The 26,667-nt window shown below is 55.9% G+C and overlaps 10 protein-coding genes across 10 annotated transcripts; 6 read left to right on the forward strand and 4 right to left on the reverse strand.

Annotated features, from left to right (window-relative positions):
• Window positions 1–738: 738 nt before the first annotated feature.
• K437DRAFT_265835 (uncharacterized protein) lies at window positions 739–3,633 on the reverse strand (the record flags this gene model as incomplete). Its single annotated transcript, XM_013390862.1, has 5 exons — window positions 739–2,272; window positions 2,357–2,593; window positions 3,099–3,136; window positions 3,228–3,424; window positions 3,495–3,633. The coding sequence occupies 5 exons, from the start codon at window positions 3,631–3,633 to the stop codon at window positions 739–741; spliced, it is 2,145 nt and encodes a 714-aa protein (XP_013246316.1).
• Window positions 3,634–4,073: 440 nt separating this feature from the next.
• On the forward strand, window positions 4,074–5,396 carry K437DRAFT_253183 (uncharacterized protein; the record flags this gene model as incomplete). Its single annotated transcript, XM_013390863.1, has 2 exons — window positions 4,074–4,910; window positions 5,194–5,396. Coding segments are annotated over exons 1-2 (530 nt in total), but the record flags the coding sequence as incomplete, so codon positions are not given.
• K437DRAFT_72708 (uncharacterized protein) lies at window positions 5,152–6,600 on the forward strand. Its single transcript, XM_013390864.1, has one exon. The coding sequence runs from the start codon at window positions 5,390–5,392 to the stop codon at window positions 6,494–6,496; it is 1,107 nt and encodes a 368-aa protein (XP_013246318.1). The 5' UTR covers window positions 5,152–5,389; the 3' UTR covers window positions 6,497–6,600.
• A 2,180-nt stretch (window positions 6,601–8,780) lies between these two features.
• K437DRAFT_265837 (uncharacterized protein) lies at window positions 8,781–10,720 on the forward strand (the record flags this gene model as incomplete). Its single annotated transcript, XM_013390865.1, has 2 exons — window positions 8,781–9,124; window positions 9,211–10,720. 2 exons carry the CDS (start codon window positions 8,781–8,783, stop codon window positions 10,718–10,720), a joined length of 1,854 nt encoding a protein of 617 aa, XP_013246319.1.
• A 142-nt stretch (window positions 10,721–10,862) lies between these two features.
• On the reverse strand, window positions 10,863–14,075 carry K437DRAFT_230773 (uncharacterized protein). Its single transcript, XM_013390866.1, has 5 exons — window positions 13,252–14,075; window positions 12,965–13,193; window positions 11,306–12,896; window positions 11,060–11,231; window positions 10,863–10,987 (listed from the first exon to the last, which is right to left on the reverse strand). Exons 1-5 carry the CDS (start codon window positions 13,947–13,949, stop codon window positions 10,942–10,944), a joined length of 2,736 nt encoding a protein of 911 aa, XP_013246320.1. The 5' UTR covers window positions 13,950–14,075; the 3' UTR covers window positions 10,863–10,941.
• A 328-nt stretch (window positions 14,076–14,403) lies between these two features.
• K437DRAFT_260683 (ClpP/crotonase) lies at window positions 14,404–16,364 on the forward strand (the record flags this gene model as incomplete). Its single annotated transcript, XM_013390867.1, has 5 exons — window positions 14,404–15,024; window positions 15,098–16,087; window positions 16,131–16,154; window positions 16,186–16,242; window positions 16,323–16,364. 5 exons carry the CDS (start codon window positions 14,404–14,406, stop codon window positions 16,362–16,364), a joined length of 1,734 nt encoding a protein of 577 aa, XP_013246321.1.
• A 613-nt stretch (window positions 16,365–16,977) lies between these two features.
• On the forward strand, window positions 16,978–18,924 carry K437DRAFT_72784 (uncharacterized protein). Its single transcript, XM_013390868.1, has 6 exons — window positions 16,978–17,219; window positions 17,299–17,356; window positions 17,432–18,066; window positions 18,143–18,519; window positions 18,582–18,657; window positions 18,731–18,924. Exons 1-6 carry the CDS (start codon window positions 17,087–17,089, stop codon window positions 18,745–18,747), a joined length of 1,296 nt encoding a protein of 431 aa, XP_013246322.1. The 5' UTR covers window positions 16,978–17,086; the 3' UTR covers window positions 18,748–18,924.
• A 515-nt stretch (window positions 18,925–19,439) lies between these two features.
• K437DRAFT_253189 (Allantoicase) lies at window positions 19,440–21,682 on the reverse strand. Its single transcript, XM_013390869.1, has 5 exons — window positions 21,177–21,682; window positions 20,854–21,116; window positions 20,366–20,771; window positions 19,800–20,295; window positions 19,440–19,718 (listed from the first exon to the last, which is right to left on the reverse strand). Exons 1-5 carry the CDS (start codon window positions 21,588–21,590, stop codon window positions 19,507–19,509), a joined length of 1,791 nt encoding a protein of 596 aa, XP_013246323.1. The 5' UTR covers window positions 21,591–21,682; the 3' UTR covers window positions 19,440–19,506.
• Window positions 21,683–21,895: 213 nt separating this feature from the next.
• Window positions 21,896–23,829, reverse strand: K437DRAFT_253190 (uncharacterized protein). The gene is made up of 4 exons (XM_013390870.1): window positions 23,692–23,829; window positions 22,444–23,515; window positions 22,264–22,355; window positions 21,896–22,187 (listed from the first exon to the last, which is right to left on the reverse strand). The coding sequence occupies exons 2-4, from the start codon at window positions 23,477–23,479 to the stop codon at window positions 22,134–22,136; spliced, it is 1,182 nt and encodes a 393-aa protein (XP_013246324.1). The 5' UTR covers window positions 23,480–23,515; window positions 23,692–23,829; the 3' UTR covers window positions 21,896–22,133.
• An 893-nt stretch (window positions 23,830–24,722) lies between these two features.
• K437DRAFT_218969 (histidyl-tRNA synthetase) lies at window positions 24,723–26,639 on the forward strand (the record flags this gene model as incomplete). Its single annotated transcript, XM_013390871.1, has 3 exons — window positions 24,723–25,193; window positions 25,274–26,320; window positions 26,403–26,639. The coding sequence occupies 3 exons, from the start codon at window positions 24,723–24,725 to the stop codon at window positions 26,637–26,639; spliced, it is 1,755 nt and encodes a 584-aa protein (XP_013246325.1).
• Between the last annotated feature and the right edge of the window lie 28 nt (window positions 26,640–26,667).

Here is a 26,667-nt window from a genome sequence, read left to right on the forward strand (position 1 = left end):
GGAATATGGATCAAAGATGGCTCAGGCGGGTCCTCTCATACCTTCTGTCCCGCTGAGACTGGGACTGCCGCGAAATCTCGTCGCATTCCTTCTTCACCGGCGCAGATGAAACTCCCCACGTTGTTCCGGTTCGAGCTGCAAGTCGACACCCCGCTCGGCGTCGGCAAGATGCCTGCCGGCAACCGCATGTTCCTCGACGTGCTGGGCGGAAGAATGAAAGGTCTCGACTTTGACAGTGCCGTGAATGGCTCTCCCGGTCATTGGGCCCTGGTGAGAGAAGACGGGTGCAACAAGTTCAACATCCGGGGTCACTGTAAGGGCCAGAAAAAGGGCGATGTATGGTACGAACTATGGCCATCTGGAGGGGTTTGACTGGGTCATGAGAGGCGCATGCCTCTCGAACGAGGAGACTGGCTATTGAAGGTTTAACAGGAGGTCCCGGTTTTCGTACCCATATGCAGTCCTGACGAAAGCGCCTCACGCAAAAAGTCCAACCGTTCGACTCACACAAGTATCGCGTGGGAATGCAGATTGAGCCTAGCTCTCAGATGTTCACATGGGTCAACAGGTCTATTTTTGTTGGCTTTTCGCATTTGACGCACGCAAAAAAGGGACCACCTTCATCTATGAAATTTCCAAAGCAGAATAGTTGCAAGTGCAACAGCGAATTCAGATGAGGTCGGCAATTTCCTGGTTCGTGTGTACAAGCGATGATATTGGCACAATTACATTGACAGATTACATCCTATGGAGGAAAGCCAGGAGGAAGCGGATGAGAAAGTCAACTTTGAGGTCACGAACAACTGTAAGAGCGCTCGCAGGAGACACGTACCTGTAGACACCTTGCGCATGGTGGTTCCCGTCCCAGGCCGGATGCCCGTCGCCCAAGACGGCGCTCTGCTCCCTGCCCTTCATGGCGACCTCCAATCCGAGCGCGACGACGCTCCGTGTATCCTGTGGTCGAATGATGCCGTCGTCCCACAGCCTGGCACTGCCATAGCACGCCATGGTCTGCTCGTCGATTTGCGCCCTAAGCCCGCCGGTGCGCGCGGCATCGCTGCTGACGGTTCCCATGACCGAGCTGAGTTGCTCGCTGCCCATGACACCGATTTTGGCATTCGGCCATGTCCACAGGAAGCGCGGGCTGTACGCGCGTCCGCACATGCCGTAGTTTCCCGCACCAAACGACCCGCCGACGATGACGGTCAACTTGGGCACGTCGGCGCACGCGACGGCGCGCACCATCTTCGCGCCGTCCTTTGCAATACCTTCGCGCTCTGCGCGCGAACCGACCATGTAGCCCGTCACGTTGACGAGAAAGAGCAGTGGTATCTGGCGTTGGTTGCACAGATGGATAAAGGAGGTAACCTTCTTGGCGGACTCGCTGAACAGGATGCCGTTGTTACCGATGATGCCTATGGGCCGACCGTGGATCGAAGCGAAGCCGGTCACGACCGTTGTGCCGTACAGCTTTTTGAACTCGTGGAAGCGACTGCCATCCACGAGGCGCGAGATCACGTCACGCATCTCGAACGGCTTGCGCAGGTTCGAAGACACGATGCCGTGTAGGTCGGCGGCGGGGTACAGCGGCTCGTCGAATGTCGAGCTTGCGCAGCGTTGACTAGCATGCGATCCGCCTGCTTGGCCGAGGTTGGCGACCGCCTCTCGCGCAAGCATCAACCCGTGTGCGTCATCAATCGCGAGATGGTCTGTCACGCCGCTGACGGACGAGTGCATTTCACCTCCACCGAGCGTCTCATCGTCCACCTCCTCACCAAGCGCGGCCTTGACCAACGGGGGCCCGGCTAAGAAGATAGCGCCCTGATTGCGGACGATGATTGTCTCGTCAGCCATACTCGGCACGTACGCTCCGCCCGCAACGCTGATGCCGTGCACGACGCTGATTTGCGGGATGCCGAGGGCGGACATTTGCGCCATGTTGTAGAAGATACGCCCAAAGTGCTGCTCGTCCGGGAAGACGTCTGCCTGGTGTGGTAGTGCTGCGCCACCCGACTCGACAATGTAGATGCAAGGCAGGCGGTTTTCTCGCGCGATCATCTGTGCGCGCAGTTGCTTCTTGACAGAGATGGGGTAGTATGCGCCGCCTTTGACGGTCGGGTCGTTGCACACGATCATGCACTCCACGCCGCTCACCCGCCCGATACCCGTGATGACACCGCCTGCGACAATGTCGTCTCCAGGATAAAGCCCATGTCCGGCCATACTGGAAAGCTCGACGAAAGGTGATCCATCATCGAGCAGGTGGCCGATCCTTTGCGGTTGTAAAGGCAGCGAATGACAGAGATGGTGAGTAACCTATCGTGTGAGACACGCTGACTAAGAAAGGCGAACGTACCTGTCCCTCGGCAGCATCTTCCCTTTGTTTATATGCCTTTGCCTCGCCTTTTCGTTCCCACCGAGCCCGATGCGCTTTGTTTCTCGATCTAGCTCGGCGACCAGCCGGTCCATCTCGGCCTTGTTCTCGAGGAACGAGTCCGAAACCTTGTCGACATTGTTCGGCAGAACAGAGAGGAATGATTGCGGTAGAGATGTGGCACCGGCGGAGGTGACTGTTCGAGACGGTGAGGAGGTGCTGAAAAGCGCAGATGCTGGGATACGCAATGTCCAGGCGGGTGCAGGTAATGAGTAGGAGGGAGGGCAGGCTGGCCGCTTCACGTGGAGCAGCTGCCGCTGTCCGCTAGCATGTCGCCGCAGCGCGCGCAAGGATTGCCCCAACCGGATCATGATTTGGCCAGCGCACGTGCAGTCAGCGAGGTACCAGGCATCAGAGTCGATGGGGGCAGTCACCGGAAGAAGATGCCGTTACAATGGGGCCAGGTATGCCATGTATCATGGATATATACGAGTACTCCACACATCCTCATGCAGCTCGCTCTTTGTTGCTGGCTCCTCGGTCCGCCAGTAGCCGCGCGGTGCCTTTTCTCGTACGATAGACTCACGCGCACTTTCCGCAAGTAGTCATCGGCTCTTCACTTCGTACGAAGCCGCATGTGACGGCGGATGTTTGCTATGATACAACATGAGATCCTGCATGTGTATATATGTGTGTGTTGAGATAAGCGGACATGTACACTTACGCAGTGAGCTGTTGTGTGCAGATCAGCATGACTGAGAGCTGCAAATGCGAGATGTAAAACCTCCGGTGCTATAGAGGTGGAGCATTTTCACTTTTTCCCTTTTCTCCCACTCCTCCCACCGCCACCAACCGTGCCGGGACCTCGGAGCGGCGCTCTCTTCTTGTTCGCTGCAGAGCTGCTGGACTTGTGCTTCACCCTGCCGTCGCCTTTGCCCGCTTTTCCGTTGATCGCGTTAGTCGACTTTTTTCGCAGGTGCTTCTTAGCTTGATGTCGCCCCGGCCGCGGGCCGGATGTGCTTAGCTTTGGTTCATCGATCGCTATGGCGTCTGTATAGTCCAAAGAGTCATCTACCTGGCCCTTCATATGCATGCAATAGGAAGCCATTTGTGCACTCACCTGCGTCAGACGTTGCTGGCGCGTCCGCCCTGATGACCGCTACTTCCGCATCACCATCTTCGTCCTCATGCGCATCCTTCTCTTCGTGGGCTTTGGGCAGCGCTTTTCGGGTGGAGAGTCGCTGCGTAATCTTGGCCATCCGTGTATCCGCAGCGATCTTGAAGGCGCTCTTTGGATCAGATCGCTTGACGGACCGAGCGGCAAGCTTAGATTTTGAGCGGAGCGACTTGGCCATCTTGTGCAATGCTTTTGCGCGGTTAGATCAACCTGGATAAGGTGTGTCTTTTTCAATTCGTACTCTCTGTTCTGCTGCACCTGGATGTTGCGAGGATTATGATGCTTGCAAAGACTCGCACGAGGGATCATCTGGTCTCCGGGCTAGGTATTGGATTCAATTGTCGAACCAAAACTAAAAAGGCAGGCGACGGCGCTGAGGGGCGGAAGCGGAAAACGGAAAGCGGAAGCGCAAAATTTTCGCCAAATGTCGGTTCTCTTTGCAAACATTTCTTCGTTCTTGTTTTGTCACTCCCTCATCATTTACGCCCTTCCGACTCCTCAATCACCTTCGCAAACATGCATCTGTCATTGGTTTAGCTGTGCAGCTGCGCTTGTTGCAGGACTGAAATAATCTTGCTGGTGAGTTGAATGCGATTTGCACGACAAGTGCGGCAACAGATCGAGGGTAGGCGCGATTCTGCTCAAAGGGGTTTCAGGAAGAAATGATGATCAACCCTTTAGATGACGAGACTGAGGGTGCTATGTGGCGCTTCTCCTTCTGTCCTTCGGGATGGAAGGAGATCGGGAAGGCAAATCATCTATCAAATGGTGATTCTCGAATGTCGCAGGCGTCGCTGCTGTCAAACTCGGCTACCATCCTGAATTTGCTTCAACATGGTGGCTCTGGAGGATTTGGAAACATGGGTCGGCGCTTTGCTCTTTCCTAATTTCATCCACATCGTAGTCATGCTGACAAACACGTCTCACGACAACTCTCCCATGCTGGTGTCTTGAACAGATCAACGCATGGGTCCTTCAAGAGCTCATCGCAGCCAGTCCTATCAAGATGGCTCCGGAATATGACCCAGATAGCGACTCCGATTTTTCCAGCGACGAGGCGCAAGATATTAAAGTCTACCTCGGTCTCCCAGACGGCCCTCTGGAACCTGAAGATGAGTCAAATCCACTTGTCTCCCGCGCAGGTGGACGGCCAGCTTTTCTCCCCCGTCCTATCGCATCCACATCGTCGACACGGTGGCCGCCACAACCTGAGCATGTCTCAAGCTGCAAGATCTGCGGGCGGGACATGGAAATGCTGATGCAAATCTTCGCGCCGCTTGAAGGTAGTTGCTACGATCGTACACTTTATATCTGGGGCTGTGCCAGGGCAAAGTGTCAGCGTGCCAGAGACAGTCGATGGTGAGTCAGTTTACAAGAGTTGCACTATTTTTCTCTTTGTGGAGCTTATTCGCATTTGCAAGGAAGGAGGCGAGTGTGATGGCAAATGATTAGTGCAATTTCTTCACTTGAACTTCTTCATCGGAGAGGTCATGAAAAGGAAAACCCTTTGACAACCGAGCTTTTTAACCATGATGCCATCACACTTGTCGATGTTTCTCTCCATCGAGTGGAGATCTTGAGAAAGTAGGGCAGAATGAAGGAACCGATGACTGACATACTTCCGGATTTCCCCTGCTTGTAGTGTCCGTGCCTTTCGCACCATCACTTACAACGCTCGTTGGGCAGCCAAGCTAGAGAAGCAGAAGGCAAAAGAAGCTGCTCGCCAAGAACGACTAGCTGCGAAGGCAGACGCAAAAAAACGGGCAGCCGAGGATGCAGCAAAGAGTCAGAAGATCAACCCGTTCGCTTCAGGACCTAGCTCAACTGGAGCGGGCGGAATGTTTGGTGTTAACCCATTCACCGATTCTGAGCCCAGCTCATCATTCTCTCAAGGGACACAAGCCGATGACAGAGATGACGAACATGAGAGTGACGCAACCGACGAGGACGAGGCCGAAGACGCCGAGCTACAGTTTCGAATCGAAGAGGAGCTAGCCATCAAAGCGAGTCTAGCGGAGCAAGAGGACAAGGCCGCGGCTACCGCAGATGGACGAATAGCAGAGGTGGACCCCTGGAAGAATAAGAGACGAGCCTACTATAAGGCACCTCAGTACGTTTCAACCATACCGGAACCGTCATCATCATCATCATTATCAGCGGCGACCACCGGAACGAAGAAAAAACGGAATGACAACGGAACAAACGGCGGTGCAGCAGACGCGGAAGCGGGTGACGGGGCATGCCTCACCGGACCTGATGGAAAGCCGTATGCCAAGGAAGGGTACGAAAAGATGTTCCTCTCGGGAATTGACTCGGTCTTCGAGCGCTTTGTCGATCGTGTGGGCCGTTGTAGCTCTCAACTGATTCGGTACGAGTTTGGCGGAGAGCCACTGCCATTCAGCAACAAAGGAGAGACATTCAAGCGCTTTTGGCGCACGAAAGTGCAATCCCAAGCTATCGGGGCGGTAAGGTTCGATGCGGAAGCAGCGGGGACGTGCGCTGTATGCGGTTCCAAGCGTGTCTTTGAGCTGCAGCTGATGCCGAACGTCGTCAACCTGCTTCGACCGGAGGCCGTCGAGGGCGGCGACGACGATGTCGAGGATGAAAGCGGCAACAGAACGAACAAGGCAGCCACGGCTGGTGCTGCAGCTGTGGCTGGAGCAGATGAGCAAGCGCGCAAGAGACGCGAGATCGAAGCAGCACTTGCACGTCCTATTGCTGATCCGACCGTCGCACAGGATCTTGCTGCTAGCGGCATACAACGCTCTACAGATCAGCCATCCGACCCTGCTGCTGGCCCAGACGATGCTGCCGCCAAGACCGGCCTGGCATGGAGCACCGTGCTGGTATTTGTCTGCGAGAAGGACTGCGTGGGCCCGCTCGGGAGCGATGCACTGGAACACTGCGCGGAGGAGTTGGCGGAGGTCATGTGGGAGCACGATTGACCATGACACCTTTCATAGTGATTTTTGGTCATCAGGAGGACGGAACGTCATAAAGTTTAACTTGTAGCATATATTTGCAATGTCAGACTATATGTGCTTCCGCCCGTACCAAAGATATCTAGTATTATTGACTTCGTGTGAATGATTGCATGTTACCATTCTTAATTTATCAAAACGATGTATCCCACCCTGCCATTCCGCTCCGTCAGCTCGGACACCGTGCGATCCATATGTTCCCCCTTGGTGGTCCCAGACCCCTGAAGCGCTCGCAGTGCCAAATAATAGCGTAATCACACCCGCCCAAGTGTCATTCCAGTCGAGATAGCCCGGAAACATGGCAAAAACTGGGGCCGGAAATAACTGTCCCCCGGAAACTCTGTACAGTCTTTGCGTGGAAGCGGCCGCTCGAATATTGTTCAAAGTACATCCCGAGAAATCCTCTATACGGTCACCTCATATATTGCTTGCAACCCAGGCGAATCTGTTGAATCTGCCCCCACTTGGCCTCCAGCGAAAAAACTGGTAGTTTCCGGGGCCGCAGTCCAGAACTGGCGGCCTGTTGGGGCATTCCGAGGCCCCCATAAGATCCCGGGGAAAGAAGATCAGAAGGCACTGGGACTCCGGTGTCTACGGCAGAGCCCCTCACAGTTTCCGGGTTAACTCTAGACCTCAAGTTCGTGAATCAGTAAAAGCGCCTACCTTCCTACTCCGTCAGACTCTCCCGCACTGCGTCGCACCTTTTGGAAATAGTGTTCTTACTGAGTTGCCGTTTCCCTGGTTACAGATCGCCTGTATCACACCTTCCCCTCCCCAGGAGGCACACACAGGCTCCCCATTTCCATCGGGTGTCCGCTATGCTCGGAGATGCCGAGCTAATTGCGCCTGACTTGAGGGCACCTCAGCTGCAGTGCTGCTCTCAGAAATCGAAAACGTTAACAAACAAAGGAGAAAAACTTGTTGCACGTGTTTGGCATCTGGGCACTCCGCAGCTCGCGATTAACGGGCGGGGAAGCCCCTGAGCCCAATCAGTGCTGCGTGGTGCGTATACTCTGCCTTTTGGGTGGGAACGAGCCGCTTAGTCGAATGTCAGCACAGGGCGGCAGGGGACACACACCAGCGCCTCTCCTTTGCTGGGGCAGGCTGGAGCGCTGACCATGAACTCTGCTCCCATTAGCCCATTTTTCAGCTGTGAAGTTGGGTCACGTTCAGCAGGGACCTGAAGAGAGACAAAGTAAGAATCGACGTCGAGGCGAGAGTATGCAACTGTGTGAGTCTGTGGGGTCTATGGATAGCGACAGTCTCGAAATAGCTCAAATCCCGCTGTTAATCGGCAAAAGGGGCAAAAGGGGCAACAGAGCAGAGCCGAGCAGAGCCGAGCAAGACTGCAGGGGTTAGGGATCTCTGGGGACTTGAAGGGCCTTTAGAAGATGCGAGAGTGCGGAGATTGGAGAGATACGTACCTTTCCATCTTGTGCATGTGGACACCATTTCCACATTTCGTTACATCGTGGCGAGCCGTGTGCGCTGAGTTGATGCCATGCGTTGGCCCTCCCATGTCTGCTTTCTGACATCTCTGTATATGATTGTACCGTCGCACAATCCGGCCTTAGAAACCGAGGAGTGTCCTGGACTGTCCACGGCACAGCATTTACTCAACAGGTCAGACTGGCGAGGCAACCCGCAGGACGGCCCAACAGCATAGTAGACTGGCCACACTTACCCGCCTCTAGGAGGTCAAAACGGCTTTAGGTGAACTAAACTTGGGGTTCTCCACTTGTCCTTCCAGCTCGTTTCCCACCAATTTTCGAGGAGCCTCTCGCCTGCAAGGGTAGCGCAATATGTCCGTCTGAGATAAGAGGGTTTCCTGGTTGGTCATACTTCGAGCCCGGACGTCCCATGGCTGCGACCATCGTCAACCACATAGATATCCCTTCCTCTACTGTGGCGCAACATTCACAATCACATTGTCAACATCTCAACGAAGGGAGAACCGCCAAATTTGCGCCATTGCACTCGCATTCTCAAAGCATCAAGGTCAAAAGGTCAGGGCTACGGCAGCCGCAGCAACGGCAGGTGCACCCCAACTTGCTTGCAATAGTCACTAGACAACGCGGCATTTGGGTCTTCCCTGCATATCCATTGCCACACCCGACAACTAGGGGCGCCTTCTTCGCCCATCATGCGTCTTTTTGCGAACGAATCACACGCATCTGCATTCTCGTCTCGCTGCCACACGAGGCGGCGGAGCCATGGCAGCCGGGTGGGGGAGGCATTCGTAACGGCCATGGCCCTGATTGCGAGTCTTGCGAGCGTTACGACATGTGTACAGCTAGCACCGAGAGCAACGTCCGCTTTGGGGAGCCTGCCACATAATGCAAGTTCCACAGCTCTGAGCAGCAGCAGCGCTAAAGCCACCGCTTCTGGCAGCGCGGCACCCGCAGCATCATCCTCTGCGTCATCAGGCAGCCCGCCGAGCCTTTGCGAGATTTACACCAAACTGACCTTGGGGTCTACCACACCTGACGCGCAGTACGAATACGTTCGCCTCATCGTCAATTCCATTTTTGTGGGAAACTTTTCTAACCTCGCGAAAGGATCACAAGCGCCGACTGGAATTTTGACCAATAAGTGAGCGCTTTGGCGAGCTTCCTAATGCAAATGTGAACCCTTTTTTGACTGGGCTCGCCTCTGCCACTCCTCGTGCCTTCCTACAGCGGTCGCATTCTAAGCAGTTCAAGATACACAGCACCAGTAGACTTACACAAGTACTTTGATGGTACTCTGCTTTCTACGAACCGCAACAATAAGGCTGTGTCCGTCAATTTCCTCGACGGCGGAGGCCGGGACCCGCTTTTTCAGAACCAACCTGCGGTCAACAACACTTCCAACCAGTACTTCCTCATGACTCATTTATACACCTATTTTGGTGCCCTGCTCGGCTGCAGTGCTATCGGTGGAGGCACTTTCCCGCAGTACAGCGGATCGCCCTCGATGGGCTCGGTACACAAGTTCATGAACATCGGCCCAGCAGAATTCCTTTTCTTTAAAGAGCAAACAGCATACTCGCTCGTCTCATTCGGCATGGACGTTAACTCAACTGTAGAATTCCTTGGTCTTCTGGAGAACTTTGACCTGCGATGCCGCGTTCCGTTCTCGTTTCCCAATGGCGCGCCAGCCGAAAGCCAAGTGATCTGCTCCGCATCCGACTGTGGGCTCGCCCCAAACACTCAGGGGCTACAGGATTGCACGCAGCCGGACGTCAATGGCACTCACGGCGTGGCGCCGCAAAGGGCCAGCTACATCGGCGAAGGTGCAACTGGGTCGCCTCGGAGCGGATCAGGTGCGAATGTTGGCGCCATCGCAGGAGGTATTGTTGGAGGCGTTGTGGGGCTCGCGCTAGTCGCGCTCGGCATCTTCCTGCTCATGCGCCGGCAGCGGCAGAAGAATGTCCAATGGGAGCACGATGCTGACGACCACGCGGCATCTAGGTACGGCAAGCTAGCGCCGACTGCCAACGCCTACGGAGGCGCCATGGTCGGCTCGGATGCCGGCTCGGGTAACTTCACGCAGACAGGCCTGACGGCTCCTCGCTCCATTCTCATATCGCAGAATTCCCGCCCAACCAGCCCAGATGCATTCAGCTCGTCCGCGCGGACTGGCTACTATGATCATGGCATGATTCGCAGCAACAATGGCCGTCCAGCCTCCGTGCAGTCTGCCACATCCGGCACGAGTCGCGCGACCGGTCGCCGCGTTGGCGGCCCCGTATCAGATCAGCGTTCGATCTCAGATACGCTCGGTTCCCAGCGAGATGCCATGCCATCTGGTGCGCTGCTCGGCAACGCACCACCGATGTACGAGCGCTACGTCTCTGCAGGCGCTGCGCGCATGGGAGACATCGACGAGCAGCGCGAGGATGCACACACCTACGCTGCTTCTCCGCCATCGTTAGCCTCACCCCAATACCAGCCGCGACAAGAGTGGCCTACGCCAGCGATCGAGGACCACCCCGGCATCTCTCACAATGAGCTTCTCGAGATTGCCCGCGATGTTGAACTGCCACCTGGGGAGACGGAGCGCCTGATCAAGGAGGCGCACGAAGCACGGGCAGCAGCGTTCGCTGCTAGGCAGCAAGGAGAGTCCAGCGGCTCTTCGGCAGTCGCCAGTGCGTCACATACCATGCCCATCCTAGACACCAAAGATGAGGCTGGTCCATCTTCATGAGTCTCCGCACTTCATATTGCGATTTCTTTGTTTTTTCCAAACGCTCCCATGCATGACACCTTTGACGGATACACTGGAATATCCGGTTTAACGACTTTAAAATCACCCTTACGCTCGCTTATTGCAATGCTATAAAACCCCTTGCTTTAATGTATTCTTCTGTCAGATTTAGGGATGCAAGTACAACACTAGAGGTCTTGCTTGTGAAGTTCATTTTGATGTTACATGTTGGAATCGACGACGCACAGCGCCTGTCCTTCTCCAATCCTGCGTAGCAAGGGAGGCGAATCTTCAGCAAACGGTAAAGATGCCATGAGGAACCGCTGCCGCAAAACTCACGTATCTCCTTCCTTGACCAACAGCCGAAGCGTGCCTGCTGAACGCGCAAGCAACTTGATTTCCGTCTTCATGCTCTCCATCACCAGGATGCTCTCTCCTGGTTTAACACTCTGCCCGTCCTTGGCAATGAGGTGAAGGATGCGGCAGGGCATTGGAGTGGAGTATGTCGATTCTGGTGGAAGCAAAGCAGCTGATTAGCTCAAACCTGCCCTTCGCCAGTCTCGAGGCTTTCTTTCAGACTCTCACCATCAGCACTGCCGGCGGCCTGTCCCTCCTCCAATCGACCCGCATACACTCGCAAGCTGCGCCTGATAACTTTGACTTGGCCTGCAATAGCAGGAAGCCAGAGCCAGGCAAACTGACTGCATTCTTCGTGCGCTTCGAAATGCTCGTCGGACGCGAGCACGGAAAAGTGTGTTGTTGATGGCGTGGTGGAAGAAACCTCTGGCAACTCAGAAAGAAGCTGAACCTCGTACCGCACTGCACCATTTAGCCATTGTGCTGCTCCGTCAAGAGCGCGGACATGCGTCAGCTCCGGACCGATGCTTGCTCCATTTGGTCGAACGGTGACGCGCACGCGCTGCACAGCATCGGGCGCAACACCGAACGGCCAGCTGGCTTTGGGCCTGCCTTTACTGTCCGCCTTCACTTCATCCGAAACAGCTGGCCGACCCTCGACGCCTGCACGCGAGGGCAGGGAAGCGTAATAACGAGCCGTAGCTGCAGTACGAAGCTGTGGAAGGGTGGGTGCCGTCGTCGTACCCGAACCAGCGTTTCCGTTCCTTTTTCCTTTTTCTGCAGCCTTCGCTTTCGCTTGGTCGACGAGGCCCTTGAGAACTTGCTTTTCGGTGTCGTGTGCGGCGTCGTTGTGCCACAGCATGACTTCGAATGATTCGCCGCTGCTTCCGCCGGCGCTGGCTGCCCATGCAGTCTGGAGCGGCAGCGGCCGGTACTGCAGCATGATGTCCCACATCTGCACATTGCCCGGCAGGGTGATGACGTAATTTTCGGTCTGGTGCAAGGATACGTCCGCGTTGTGGAGACGCCAGGACTGCTTGAGCCCCACGCGTGCAGGGCGCAGTCGCTTGCGGATCGCGTGGAAGAATAAGAACGTGGGAAGAGCGGCGTGGATTGGGATTTCGCGTTCAAGTGCAGCGGGGGCGAGGGAATTGTTCAGCATCAAAGCCCGCATGGCCGCGGATGAGCCGTGGCCGAGCAACGAGTCGATGTTCTGCGGGATCAGGCTCGTCGAGTAACTCCCACCAGTGAATGCTGGATGCCCGAGACATGCGTGTATGAATGCCGTGTTGGTTGTGACACCCAGGACGGGCGTGCACTCCAGCATCTGCCGCGCGGCGCGGATTGCAGCTGCGCGGTCAGGCGCGTGGACGATGAGCTTGGCAAGCATCGGGTCGAAGTGGATGGAGACATTGCTGCCTGTGACCACGCCGCTGTCCAGTCGATAGCCGGGTCGCGAAACGGCAAGCGGTGCGGATATGTGACGAACATAGCCAGTGCGAGGGGCGAACTCTGCGCCGGGCTCCTCGGCGCAGAGACGCATCTCGATCGCGTGCCCTACAGGCGGCCGTCGCGCGCGCTCCGCTACATCGCTGAGATTGCTGATGTCGCCGCCGCCGGCAACGTACAGCTGCAGGCTGACAAGGTCGATGCCGTAGACGCACTCGGTGACAGGGTGCTCGACCTGCAGGCGCGTGTTGATCTCCAGAAAGTAGAAGCGCTTCAGAGCGGAGGAGTAGATGTATTCAATCGTCGCGGCGCCCTGATAAGCGAGGAGCTTGCCGATCAGGACTGCCGAGGCGTGCAGGTCTTTTCTGAGCTACAATTGTTGAGTGTGACCGTGTAAGCCATATCTGATCGAAGAGACTATAATCGAAGCTTACTGACCTCGGGAAAGTTGCTCATCTCCATACACGGGCTTTCTTCGATTATCTTTTGATGTCTGCGCTGGACGCTGCACTCTCTCTCGCCAAGCGCGATGACATTCCCATAGTTGTCGCCGAAAATCTGCACTTCGATGTGCTTGCCATTTTCGATATACTTTTCAATCAGCAGATGTGGCGAGCCGAATGACCGTTGTGCCTCGGACTGGGCGCGGCTGATTTCTTCTGGAAGGCTATTGAGAATACAGATGTCAAAATGTGCTTCTCTTCCAGTTTGGGGAGCAGACGAACCTCGCGCTGTCTCGGACGATCCGTATGCCTTTGCCTCCTCCGCCTGCGCTCGCCTTGAGGAGGACAGGGAAACCGATCTTTCTAGCCTCTTGCACGAGCACTTCCATTTTCTGCCCCTCAGGCGTCTTTTCTGATTCGTAGCCTGGTACCAGCGGCGCCTTGTCTGCGCCGAGGCGGCTCCTGAGCAGGACCTTTGAATTTGCCTTTTCTCCCATCTGGCGCATCACTTCGCCCTTGGGACCGATGAAGCACAGTTTCCGGCTTGAATCGTCAGGAAGGGCGGTCGAGGCGACCTTGTCGGCAAAGTCGGCCTGTTCGCTGAGATATCCGTAGCCGGGATGAAGTGCGTCACAGTCGTTGTCGAGAGCTGTCTTGATGAGCAATTCACCGTCGAGGTACGGTGGCGGACGCCCGCTGATGCCATGCTGCTCTATTGATCCGAGGCAGATGGCGCGATCGGCAGCCAGGACGTGCGGGCCATCGCAGTCTTCGCTGACGTACACGGCCACGGTTGATATCCCGAGGGCTTGGCACGTCTTGATAATCCTCAGTGCGATCTCGCCACGGTTGGCGATTAGAACACGCCGGACTGGGTGCGGGATAGGAAGGGCCTGGGTAGCGGCGCTGCTGCTCGTCGCAGGGCACAGGTAGAGCGGGGCGCCAAGATATGTTGGCGGCAGGGGCGAGGTGGTCGCCATGTGTTCTGAAGCGTTCGGGTAAGAGGCCAAGCAGACAGTGTATGTGTTCCTCAGAGACGCTCCTCAGGGTCTGCGAGCTCCCCTCAGATCCTCAACTCGATGTCTCCAAGCAGCTGTGAAGGCGAATCGTATGCAACATGATTGTGTACGGGCCACCATCTTGAGTGTGGGTAGCTGAGTGAATTGAATGGAGAGTGATCGCCACATTGTCAGCCTGTTTGCCGGTAACACATCCGGCCCGGAACACCCCACCCAGTCGCTTGATTTCCATTCGTACACAATACCATCAGAAAACAGAGTGTCGTTAGAATGGTGGGCAATGCTGGCTGCTGACTGCTTACTCTGGATCGAACTCGAGGCCTCGAGGCCACCTGAAGAGCAGATGACATCGCCCGCCTACATGGCCTCGCAGTGATCGCTGGGCCTCCCTATCGACCGCGAACCTCAGTCAGGAATGGCTCCTGCTTGGACCATGCCGACGGCCAGGATGACGACGCTACAACAAGCAGAGGCTGGCTTGCACGCGCGTCACCCAGCGCTCGCCTACCCACCCATCAACCTCCCCCTTATCCCGCCATCAGATGAGATGAAGGAGATCCGCGAGGGGAACCTGTCCCTCATCCACGACTGGCGCGAGCGCATCGCGGCGCAAATGTCCCAAGGTCCCTCCAGCGCCCAGGCGCTTCACTTCCGCCGTGGCATGCTCCTCACGCGCGACCGCATCGCCCTACTCCTCGACCAAGACTCGCCCTGGCTTGAACTCTGTGCGTTTGCCGGCTACGACCAAGAGGACTCGACGCCCTGCGCCTCGACGGTCGCCGGCATCGGCCTCGTGAACGGCGTGCTATGTATGATCAGCTCGGGCATCCCGACTCTTCAAGGCGGAAGTATCAACGAGATGGCTGTCCTCAAGGGTGAGCGCATCGCGCAGATCGCCGCAGAGAATCGGCTACCTGGCATTGGGCTCGTGCAGAGCGCCGGTGCGAACCTCACGCAGCAGTTCCGAGTCTTCCACAAGGGCGGCGGTAGCTTCCGTAGTCTTGCGGAGCGCAGCCAAGCAGGCATTCCGACTTGCGTGAGTGCATGATGTGCATTCGGTCGTACTTTTCTCTTCCATTCACACAATTATTTTCTTCATTGCTGTATAGTCCGTTGTCTTTGGAAGCAGCACCGCCGGCGGAGCTTATCAGCCCGGCATGTCCGACTATGTCATTATGGTCAAGCAGCAAGCGCAGGTTTTCCTTGGAGGTCCACCGCTGGTTAAGATGGCGACGGGTGAAGTGTCCACGGCTGAAGACCTCGGCGGAGCAGAGATGCATTCACGCAAGAGCGGCGTCAGCGACTGGCTCGCCGATGACGAGTTCCAGGCACTGGTCAAAGCGCGTGAATGGGTCGCGTCGCTCAACTGGAGGCATTCTATGACGAACACAGATGCCCTGTATAGCAAGATAGGGCGGGAGCTCGCACCGGTTCACAGGATGGACAGCTTATTGGACGTCGCACAGGCGAACATCAAAAAGCCTTGGGATGTCACCCAACTCATCGCTCGCATTGCCGACGGCAGCCGCTTCTCTGCCTTCAAGCCGCTGTACGGCACAAACACCGTGTGCGGGTGGGCGTACATTGCCGGCTTTCCTGTTGGGATCATCGGCAACAACAGCGTGCTCTTCCCATCCGACTCGGACAAGTGCACACAGTTCATCCGACTCTGCAACACGCGTAACGTGCCCATCGTCTGGCTCCACAACTGCTCCGGCTTCATCGTCGGCAGACAGTACGAGGAGAGTGGGATCATCAAGACCGGCAGCCTCATGATCAACGCCGTGTCTAACAGCCGTGTGCCGCACCTGAGCATCATCTGCGGCTCGAGCTATGGTGCGGCCAATTATGCGATGTGCGGCCGCTCGTACGGCCCGCGCTTCCTGTTCAGTTGGCCGCAGGCGCGCTGCTCCGTCATGGGTGCCGAGGCGCTCAGTGGCGTGCTCGACATTGTCGGGCGCGAAGCAGCCGCACGTAGGGGCAAGATGATCGATGAGGAAAAGCAGCAAAGCATCATGGCCATGTTCAAGATGGACGTGGAAAGTCAGAGCGATTCTTATTACACCAGTAGCAGGATGCTGGATGATGGGATCATCGACGTGAGCCTCTTTTTCATTCTTGCTTTTGGACCTACAAGCTCAGGCGCGCAAAGACATCGAGGCTCATGTGCGTTTTGCTCATCCCATCTTGACTCCAGCCAAGAGACACTCGCGACGTCTTGGCTTTCTGTCTCGAAGTGGTCAACCAAGAAAAGGTAAGCTTAGGCGTGCTTTTGCACCCTCGCACATCCACTCTCAAACTTGGCTTGCTTATTATGAATGTCATCCTCCGCAGATCCAAGGCAACCCGGGCTTTGCGGGCGTTTCACGCATGTAATCCACCATGTAATCACACAGAGCGCGCCTTTGGAGTTTGCGAAGGTGATACAGGTACAGGGGTTTCTTTCACTGCGCACACGAGGGAGACGGTAGGGCTAGTTTTGCTCGGTCTTCGACATGCGCCGGTATCTATGACCGCCACACCTCCCGGGGTCTGCTAAGCCCAAGTTGCGAACGTGCACTCCGAGAGATTCAGGCGTAGATCTTCCGTTTGCATAAGGCCCAGACAGCACGGTCCGCACTTGAGCCATGTAGCAGTGCACACGTGCTGCCTCACCTGAAAATGGGCCCTTGACGTGGCAGCTATGATGGCCAGCACTTCTGGTACCGTCGAGCTGATGATTTTAAATTCGACATGGAGCCCATTCTCAGCAGTCGTGGTGGTTGGTAGTGCATAGCGCTGCGCTGTGCTCACAGGCATCTTTCTTGTGCAGCGAGGGTAGCGAGTAGCGAGCATTCTGCAGGGTATCGGCTCCATGATGCCAGGGAAAAGGCGTTGCGCTTGTTCGCATACCGAGTTGAAGAGGAGGAAGAATAGGAAGTATTAATTATGTGAGACGCGTCGTGCACCATGCGCGACGCGTTGGCTGATAGAGCAACAGGTTCATCATCACTCGTTAACACTTCGGCTCACACTTCGTTCATTGTAGCCAGTAGCAGCCATTTGTAAGATCCGACAACAATTCAGCAGGGCACAGGAAGAGCGAAAACACCCACGCCATGTCTGCCACAACCGCGACCTCAATGCACGGGAAGGGCGCTCAGCTCCCGCATGATGGCCCGCTCTTACACCCACTTAGCGTGAACCCGCACTTGGAGCAGCTTGCGCTCGACTCATTCGAGGAGAACATGAGTAAGTGAATCGATATGTAAAACTAAATTTCTGGACCCTAAGGGTCAAGAGCTGATGTGAAGGACAAAACCTCTGGCAGTCCCAAATGCAATCGGCTTCCTGCGGAGACTCATGCTCAACTCGGTTCCTCCAACGGTGTGCGTCCATACTACTGGACGAGGGCGTTTTGGCTGATGAAACTCTGACCTTCTGTTCGACTCGTGCATGTGCAGCACTATGATTCAATTCATAATTGCTGTTGCCCTGTGCTCACCAAAAGCAGCAGTCAAGCGTACGGAGGAGAAAGCAAGACGACTCCGAACCGAAAAGTACCGTCTTGAACTGTCTGCAAAGCCCACTCCAGAAGACATTGTCGCGGCCCTCGACTTGCTGCACCGCATTGGGGACATGTATCCTGGGGAGCTGATAACTGCCTTGCCGCCATATTCACCGGGAGGTACAGGCGATGATGGCCAAGTGCCTCCCAATCCAGCTTCTGCGTATGCTTCTTTCGCTATCCCGCGGCCCACTTCACGTCTTGATCCGGAAGCGTCTTTCTCCAGCTCTGAGCTACCCATCCGGATGTACGTCTGGGACTACTTGATGACGTGCAGGGACATATGGTCTCTTGCGGACATCAAGGAGGAGTACTGGGAAATCAACCCTACCGCAGCGGCGGAGCGCCGCAAGCATAAGCGAAAGTTAAGACAGCAAATCCCGCAGAGCGATCCATCCAGCTCGAAATCGAGAGACTTATCGGGCTTCTGGAATGTTCTCAGCGTCGTAGCCCCCGTGTGGAAGGCACAGCACGAGTTCATCCGGCGCAATCTGCGCGAGCGCGGGCTTGCGTGGCGTCCTCCTCCCGCGGGTGAGTGTCAATTTCTTTCTCGCTTGACCGATAGCTTTGTTGCTCATGCACGCTCTCACCTTCGAATGTATTGCAGAAGTGTCAAAGCTCTCACTCGTCCATCAGTGCTTCCACTCGGTATTGCCTCGTACAAGAGGGTGGTCGGCAGCAACGGACCTCAAGACGATGCTCGATACGCTTGCCTCCGGCCTCAAGTCATCTGAATTCCAGCGTCCCATTGCCGGCAAAGCCTTACCAAGTCGAAAGTCGGTTGCCCTATCCATTCTTCAGGAAGTTTTCTTCCTCTGTGAGATTGATCTGATCGACTCGTCCGCGATCTTGCGATGGCTCGGGCCGCAGTGCGGCGTCGAGGTCGTCCTTGATGATGATGACAATCCCATCGCCCTAGGTCCGGATGAAGGAAAAGTGGAGCCGTCGACTCTCACCTTGGAGAACGTAAAGGAGATTGAGAATGTGAGTTGGTGCACATATACCGAAACGAGACACACCTGACACAGCCCCGATTGGCTTAGCAGCTGTTGCGAGGCATGACGAGTGCATGGTTTCCGATGCTGAAAGGCTACCAAATCTTCGAAAGGTCGCTATCAGTAGGTGCGCAAAACCTTGTGCGCAATGCCTCACAACTGGCGCCAAATCATTCTCAGAGCGTTGGTGTCACGCTTAGCTCCCAGAGCCAGATAGTCAATCTTTCTGACGCTCTTCTCAAGCATGAATACCGCTCTCTGCCTGGCCTGCACGAGTTTTTAACTAAACACAAAAGCGCAGCTTTGCAACGAAAGATCGCACAGCTGCACGCTTTTGGCAGCTTCGGTGTCAATGAGCCGACAGACACGGATCCCAATACTGTGCCCGCGTGGCAAGCCTTTATCCCTGCCAAGGAACGCATCTCTGCCAGGGAGCGGGATAATGCTGCCCGAGGAGGAAACATTGCAGCAGCGAGGCGAAAAAGGTCACGCGCTGCTTCTGTTCAGCCCGCAGCTGGCACAGCTTCCGATGACCACGTCGACGCAGACAAGCTACGCGCGCGGACATTTCTTACTGCCTATCGAGCCTTGCAGCTGCGCGCCGCCTTAAGGGTTTACGCGATACGCGCCATGATGGTTCGCAGGTCTCCAAACAGTCAGGCCCTTCGCCAAAGCGGTGCAGCCCTGATTGCAGATGCGAAATATCTGCTTCTACGCGTCCAACCCGCAGCAGCGGAGCTTGTGCAGGTGTACGAGCTAGAGTCACAACAGGCCGCATCGCTCAACGACTCGAAATTGATGGTGCTGTGGAATCAAAGTCTCGTCGCGTTCCAATCTGCCCGGGATGCGCTCGAAGTGGAGATTCAAGCGCTGATGTGGTGTATGGACTTTCCGTGACACAGCCGATGGTTGCTTGTATGTTTGTATGTATGTATATACGTGTGTTTGGATGTGTATGTATGTATGCGCACCACGTCTACACTGTGAATAAAGCCACCGGCGCATCGTATAAGATCTCATCACAGTTCAGTTCCGGTGCTGTCTTGCTCTCGTTGACCACGCAAGCAAAGTCCGTAGGCGCGCTCCCAAGCGCGACCATGGGGTGGTGCCAGACACCGGGATGGTAGGAGATGCCTTGCGTCGTCTGCGCGTGGAACGCTGTCAGGGTCGACAGGTCCGGCTTGTCATCTTCACCACGTGAGGCGTGCGCACGTTGATAAATCGGGAAGTCAGCTTCTGGTTTGCGTATGGAGATATCATGTAACACACCTTTTCCATTAAGAGCTACAATGACCAAGTAACCTTCCTGACCTGTACTCGCTGCCGCTGCTGGTGTCATGGGAAAAAACGCCTGCGTGGTGAATTGATGCCGCTCAAGCACTTTAACACCCAACGGCAAGGAGAACGGAGTGCAACGGTAGAGATGGATGGAGGTTTCAGCCTGCACGCTCGCGTGAGTCTGATAGCTTGACAGCACCGGTGCCTGTGAGACAAACTTTTTCGCAGTGTCCTGGTTGACTTGTAGCACGTTGCTGTTGGCTGCGCAGGATGCGGAGGAAGGAAGGCCGATCACAGAGCCATATGGGACAAAGGCGTCTGTTGTGAGCGGCGCAGCCTTCGCAGGGGTGAGGTCAGATGCGCCTGGAACTTGAGGAAATGCTTTGTTCCGTGAGTCTGGAAACGGGATCGGCGGCAGGGGGTCGGCACGCCCGCTAAGCGGCGCTGCGCGTCGCCCCACGATTCGCACACGTTTGATGCCGCCGTCCTGCAGATAGAGAAGGTTGTCGGGAGTTAGTAATGTTCCCTGCGCAGTTTTGGAAAGGAGAGGAGCGCACCGGATGCATGGTGACCTTAACGTGCGTGTACGGCTTCCCCTCAACGGCTTGTAGGGGTAAAAAATGTTGTTTGCCAGGCCCCATCTTGGCCCTTGGAGCGATGAGCGTCCACTGGATCCCGCTCTCCTTCTCCCCTTCTTCCCCTTGACCCGCAGTGACAGGCCATTCCTCCATGGAATCTCCAACGTGACAAGCATGCAGCTCGACGCTCTCTGGAAAGTTGCCGAGGAAGTGTGCCGTGTCAATCTCGGCATAGTTCAACAGCCCTGCTTCGCCGAGCTTGATGACGACGAAGTCCTTGTGCCCCGGCGAGCGTGAGCGCTTCGTCTCCCATCCATCTCCCATGTCCTTCCCGCGGCCTGGTAAGAGAAGGTTCGCACCGACGCCAAAGTGCTGGTCGGATGTGCTAGCGTAGTGCGAGCGAGTGGAATTCAAGTCAGAGTTCGGGTTTAGAGCAGAGATGAAGAGCACGAAAAGAAATCACGCACTAGACAACACGCCCACCATTCATGACATGTGCAAGATCAACCACATTTAAAGCTGCATCTGCAGTTTCCGGAGTTGCATGCTCGCTGAAGCCGAGGCCAAGTGGCGGCGGTGGAATGTTGCCGTACACTCGGAAACGTGCGATACCGCCATCGGGGATCATGTGCAGCTTGATGTGGGTAAAGTGGGTAGCAGGGGGCGAGGTGAGGACAAAAAGATGTCGGGAAGATGGACCGCACGGAGTCTTTGGCAGGACACATTCCCACTACAATAAGAGCGTGGTCAGACGAGTTCAAACCATGTGCAGACATCTTTCATCGCTCACGCGAGGGTCTGTATCTTTCAAGGCTTCGCTCTTTGCCTCCTCGTCTGGCGGTATCGCGATAGCGTAAATCTGTACCTCTGGGGCTTCATTTCCATTAAAGTTGGCCGTGTCGACATCGAAACCCTTGATGAAAGCGCCTGCCTTGGGACCCAATCGCAGGATGACCCAGTCATACGGTTGGGAGTTGTGTCGCCGTGTCTCCCAACCATCGAAGAGCGCACCGGCAGGTCCGAACTGGCCTTTCATCGATTGCGCGGGAGGTACCTTGAGCAGATCAGATGCAGGCGCAAACCACTCATCGCTGCAGGAGAGGACATGGCCGCCGAGCGCTACGGAGGAGACTTCGGTCGATGTCGCGCCCAGCACGCGGTCAAAGTTCTCGAGTGGGACCTGCTCGAATGCGGGCGATGGCATGGTGGTAGTTTGTGTCTGCAATGGAATGAAAAAGGAGTTTGCGGGGGCGAAGGCGGAGGCGCTCAATCTGACCAAATGTGCAGGTGAGAGGGGTACAAAGGTGCGAAGCGAGCTGCAGCAGGTGGCATCGAAAGCGAGTATTTAAGCATATCTCCTTCAGGCGGGACATGCGTTCGCTCTCGTCGCAGATCCACCAATGTCCTTCGGATGTCACTTCCGCGATTCCGGACTAGACGGCTTTGCTTCCGAAAGGTTTCGGGAATTAGGGTTTCTGCTCCCATGCCACCTTCACGTTCGTCTTACCCCACGAATCCCCGCGGAGGTTCCTTCGTATCATCACAGCGGTAAGACATAGTACAGGAAAAGAGCGTAATCTCGGCCGTATTCCATCAGAAGTCTCGGCTGGCTAGAGGATTTGGCCCTGCCGTTTCCCTGCGCAACATCTCGCTCATCGATTTCCCATGCAGCCTTTTTCCGGGTACCGCAGAATCGCAGTCGGCATCGCCATTACTCGTCGCCTGGCGGTGTGCTTCCGACAGCTATTTATGGTATGGGCGAATATTTCTGATCAAGCTGCAGCAGGAACCTGGCAACGTACTGTACCAAGAAAAGTGTTAAATTAATATCAGCCCGGCGTTTTCAGGGTTCGCAAAAGCATGCATCGATGACTTACGTTGTACTCGGGACCGGCGATGCGCACGAAGAGGAAGTAAATGATGGAAATGAAGAAGAGCACGAATGTGAATGGGCGGCGAGCCACTACATCTGCAAGTATAGGAAAGAAGAGGGTCAGGTATAGGGGAAAGGGGAGAAACAGAGACCAAAAGCGAAAACGCGAACAACCAAGACGCACCTATCACGCCAGCCGACGCGACCTTTTCGCCCTTCTGCCACCTCTCCCACGTATCCGCCTCGCGGCTAGGGTTGAGCTTGGCCATACGCACGTTCCAGTCGAGCATCTTGCCGCTGGGAAGGTGGTAGACGCAGAGCGTCGGCGCGGCGATGATGTTGAGCTTGCTGGCGAGGTGGACGCGCGAAAAAGGACGCAAGTACGCCTCGCCGGACGTGTCCGAGTGCGAGAGCGACTCGTCAATATCTGCCTCACCAGCCAGCAAAAAGTTCTCCGCATTGTACAGCGCAGCGGAAGGGTGTGGCATAGCGGCCAGGTCCTTTTGTGTCGCCGTTGTCGTCGCGCTCGATGGTGTTTCGCTCGACGACGGGTCCGGCGACGAGCCGTCGGTCCACACCATCGAAACCCACGGCTTGCCCTTTATGCCGGCCTTGTACCACTGCTCATCCACATCGACGCTGACGTAGACCACTTTGAACTCGTTTGGATGTCGCAGACAGAAATTGGTGATGGTCTTGTGGTACTCTTTGAGCGGCTGCCCTGCCCACTGGCTGCTGAAGTAGAAGCCGACGCACTTAACGTCTCTCCCGAAGTGCTTGCGCAGATTGATCGCCTTGCCGCGCTCATCGACCAACCGGAGCCTGCGCAGGAGCGGGTCTGGGTGTTGATACTGCACTGCGGGCGGTAACTTCTTGTACTGTGACGCGGACGGCTTGAGCGCTGAGCGCAGCGTCGGTTGCCCGGAAAGCGTCGGGTGAGACGAGGGTTGCGCGCTGAATCCGGCCGCTGAGACGGAGACTGGGATGGACGCGACCGAGGAAGAGGTGGACATGTCGTTGAGGACAGCGCCATTGGCACCACCTGCGCCTGCGCCGATACCTGCAGCGGATGCGCCATCGGCACTCGGCATCGCGCTGACGGTTACGCTATCCTCTACCCCAAAAGAGACAGAGCGCCGCGGTGTACGTGCGCCAGGCCGCTCGAAACCGGCTACCTCAATGCTTGCTGGATCTACGTTCGGCGGGGGAAGCGCTGCCATCTCCGTCAGCTTCGCAACCGGTGCCGGCAAGGAATGCTGCGAAGGGGCAGCATCAGTCGTACCAAGCGTGTGAGCGACGCGGTCGGTGTCGGTATTAATATGCATTGCGCAGGAGCCAAGCGAGGTGTGCGAAAGCAGGCAGGGGGGCTTTGTCAGGACTGAGACGATCGGCGCGGTCTTGCATGCGCGTGTGGCGTGCACAGAGGACATACCTTATTTCCGCCCTATGCGCCTTCCTTGGCCTTTTTATAGAGGCCGCAGTTTGTAGCTAAACGTGCAACGACTCAATGGACTGTAGCCCCGGTTGTCACAGGCCGGGATTGACGGGGGGGGGGGGAGTGCGTGCCTTGTCGTACCTATCGACGAAAGAAGAGCGGTTCGCACATGCATATGCAACTATACAACGCGGATTCAACGAACCGATGATGGCGAGAGGTGACGAGAGCGGAGAGACGGGGCGTGCCTTTGCTGTTGGCATTGGCTTTTTCGTATTGGGATGGCCCACGCGCCGCAAGGAAGTGCCGCACCACCACCCAATCAAATACGTAGGCTAATGACCGATGAGGCGCTCGGAGGCCCGAGTCCGGATTGAAGCGCAGCCTTCCATGGCCACTCTTGAATACTATGTATAAAATCTACTTGCCCTTCACAAACCATCCAAAAAACCCTTTGCACTGGCCTCATCGTCCGTCCACATGCTCCAGAAGTGGTAACGCAGACGTGATGCTCGTTGCTGCTACTGCCTGGTGAGTTGTGGGGCCTTGGGGCGACGAATTCGGGGAGTTTTGAAAGGACTGCTCCGGATGAATAACCCTACTTGAGTCCCTCGCCTTTCTTTTTCTGCGGCAAGGCTTTGCCCAGGAGAAAGAAAGAAAGGAAGAAAGTGCGACGCATCGGAGTATCGCTCGACTAGTTGCACAGAATCACTTGATGCATCTCTTCCTCAAAAGATTTTGAGATTGTTGGTAGCGACTCAATACCCATCACGCAGGTTGAGAACGTCACCACGAGCACTTGCCTCGCCAAAAAACCTAGGAAGTTCATGGGCGTGCTGTTGCGCTCATCAAAGCTAGCCGCCGCTGCCGCTCCCACGCTCCGATCGGTCGGTAAACGTTGCACACCTCGAGGCCCTGCGACTCGGACAGCGACTGCAATTGGATCTTCATTTGGTGCTCGTCCACGTGTGCCAACATACAAGCCACTTCATATCGCCTCTTCAGACAGTCGGCCTGAAGAAGTCAATATGGCGGCATCACAGACTGGCCAACTGGGTAATGACCAAACTGCCGCGCTGCAGGCCTCCATCTTAGAGCAAGGCCACAAGGTCCGTGAACTCAAGGCTGCCAAAGCGAGTCCGGAAGAGGTCAAAGCTCAGGTAGATGTTCTGCTCGAGCTCAAAAAACAAATGGAACTCCTCACAGTCGGCGCAGGCGGTAGCGCAAGCGGCTCCAAGAAAGGATCTTCGGGTGGGAAGCTGGTCATAAAAACACCCAAGGGGACGCGGGATTGGGAGCCATTGTCGATGGCACTCCGATCACAGATATTCTCCAAGATCACCAAAGTATTCGAGACGCACGGCGCTGTCACCATCGACACACCTGTCTTTGAACTTAAGGAGATTCTCACCGGAAAATATGGCGAGGATGGAGGGAAACTCATCTACGACCTGCAGGACCAGGGTGGAGAACTCTGCAGTCTGCGGTACGATTTGACTGTTGGTAATTCAGCCCCGCGCTCATTGCGCTCACTAACGAGACCCAAAAACATAATCTGATGCTGCTGATTGTCCTACAGGTCCCCTTCGCTCGATTTGTCGCCATGAACCCATCCGATTACGGCACCATCAAGCGCTACCACATCGCCAAGGTCTACCGACGAGATCAGCCGGTGATGACCAAGGGCCGCTTCCGCGAATTCTACCAATGTGATATCGACATTGCCGGCGTGTACGACCCCATGGTGCCGGATGCAGAGGTGCTCTCCATCCTTGTAGAGGCGCTCGAAGCCCTCGAGATGGGCGAGTTCACCATCAAGATCAACCACCGCAAGATCCTCGATGCCATCTTTAGCATCTGTGGCGTGCCAGAAGAGAAGATCCGTACCATCTCTAGCGCAGTGGACAAACTCGACAAGTCGCCCTGGAGCGAGGTTAAGCGGGAAATGGTTGTCGATAAGGGTCTGGACGAAAGCATCGCCGATCACATCGGCGAATACGTCAAGCTCAAGGGCTCACGCGACCTGCTTGAGAAGCTCGAGATGGACGAAAAGCTTTCCGCTCACCCGCTTGCAGCGCAGGGTCTCAAGGATATGGCGCTTCTTTTCAACTACCTCGACATCTTTGGCGTCACACGCCGTATGAGCTTCGACCTTAGCCTCGCTCGCGGCCTCGATTACTATACTGGCATCATCTACGAGGCCGTCACATCTGCCTCCGCCCCGCCAGGCTTCACCGAGGAAGGTGCAGCAGCCAAGCCCATTGTGCGGTCAGAAAGTTCGGCCAGCAGCAGCAAGAAGAGCAAGAAAAAGCCTGAGGGGGAAGATGAGGAGGTCGACGAGAGCACGGTCGGCGTCGGCTCGATCGCTGCCGGCGGGCGGTACGATAACCTTGTCGGCATGTTCTCCAACTCGAAGAAGCCCGATGCAGTACCCTGCGTTGGCGTCAGCATCGGCGTCGAGCGCGTGTTTGCTATCAAAATGCAACAGCTCAGGGACGCACAGGCGAGGGGAGAGCCGATGAGCGTCAGACCCAAGAAGGTAGAGGTCTTTGTGATGAACATGGGTGATGGTCTGCTTGCCGAACGCATGCAAGTCGCCAAGATGCTTTGGGACCACGACATCAAGGTGCGCTGGGGTGCTCTCGTTTCCGCACGACCATCTGTCACAGGCTGACTTTCTCCTTTTTCTTTTCCTTTCTTTGACGCAGGCCGAGTTCCTGTACAAAAACAAGCCAAAAGTGCAGCAATCCTTCGCGGCGATCGAGAAGGACCGCGTACCGTTCGCCGTCATGCTGGCACCAGAAGAGTGGAAGGCCGGTATCGTACGCGTCAAGGCGCAGCTGGGCAAAGGCAGTGAAGAAGGCGCGGGCAAAGGCGACGAAGTCAAGTTGGACAAACTAGTTTCGTATCTCAAGAGTAGGATCGCCGAGATGACACAGGTGTAAACGCGTGCGTTGGTGTAGAATGCAGCGT

Source organism: Tilletiaria anomala (assembly GCF_000711695.1).
Source record: "Tilletiaria anomala UBC 951 chromosome Unknown K437scaffold_2, whole genome shotgun sequence".
Taxonomy (NCBI): Eukaryota; Fungi; Basidiomycota; class Exobasidiomycetes; order Georgefischeriales; family Tilletiariaceae; genus Tilletiaria; species Tilletiaria anomala.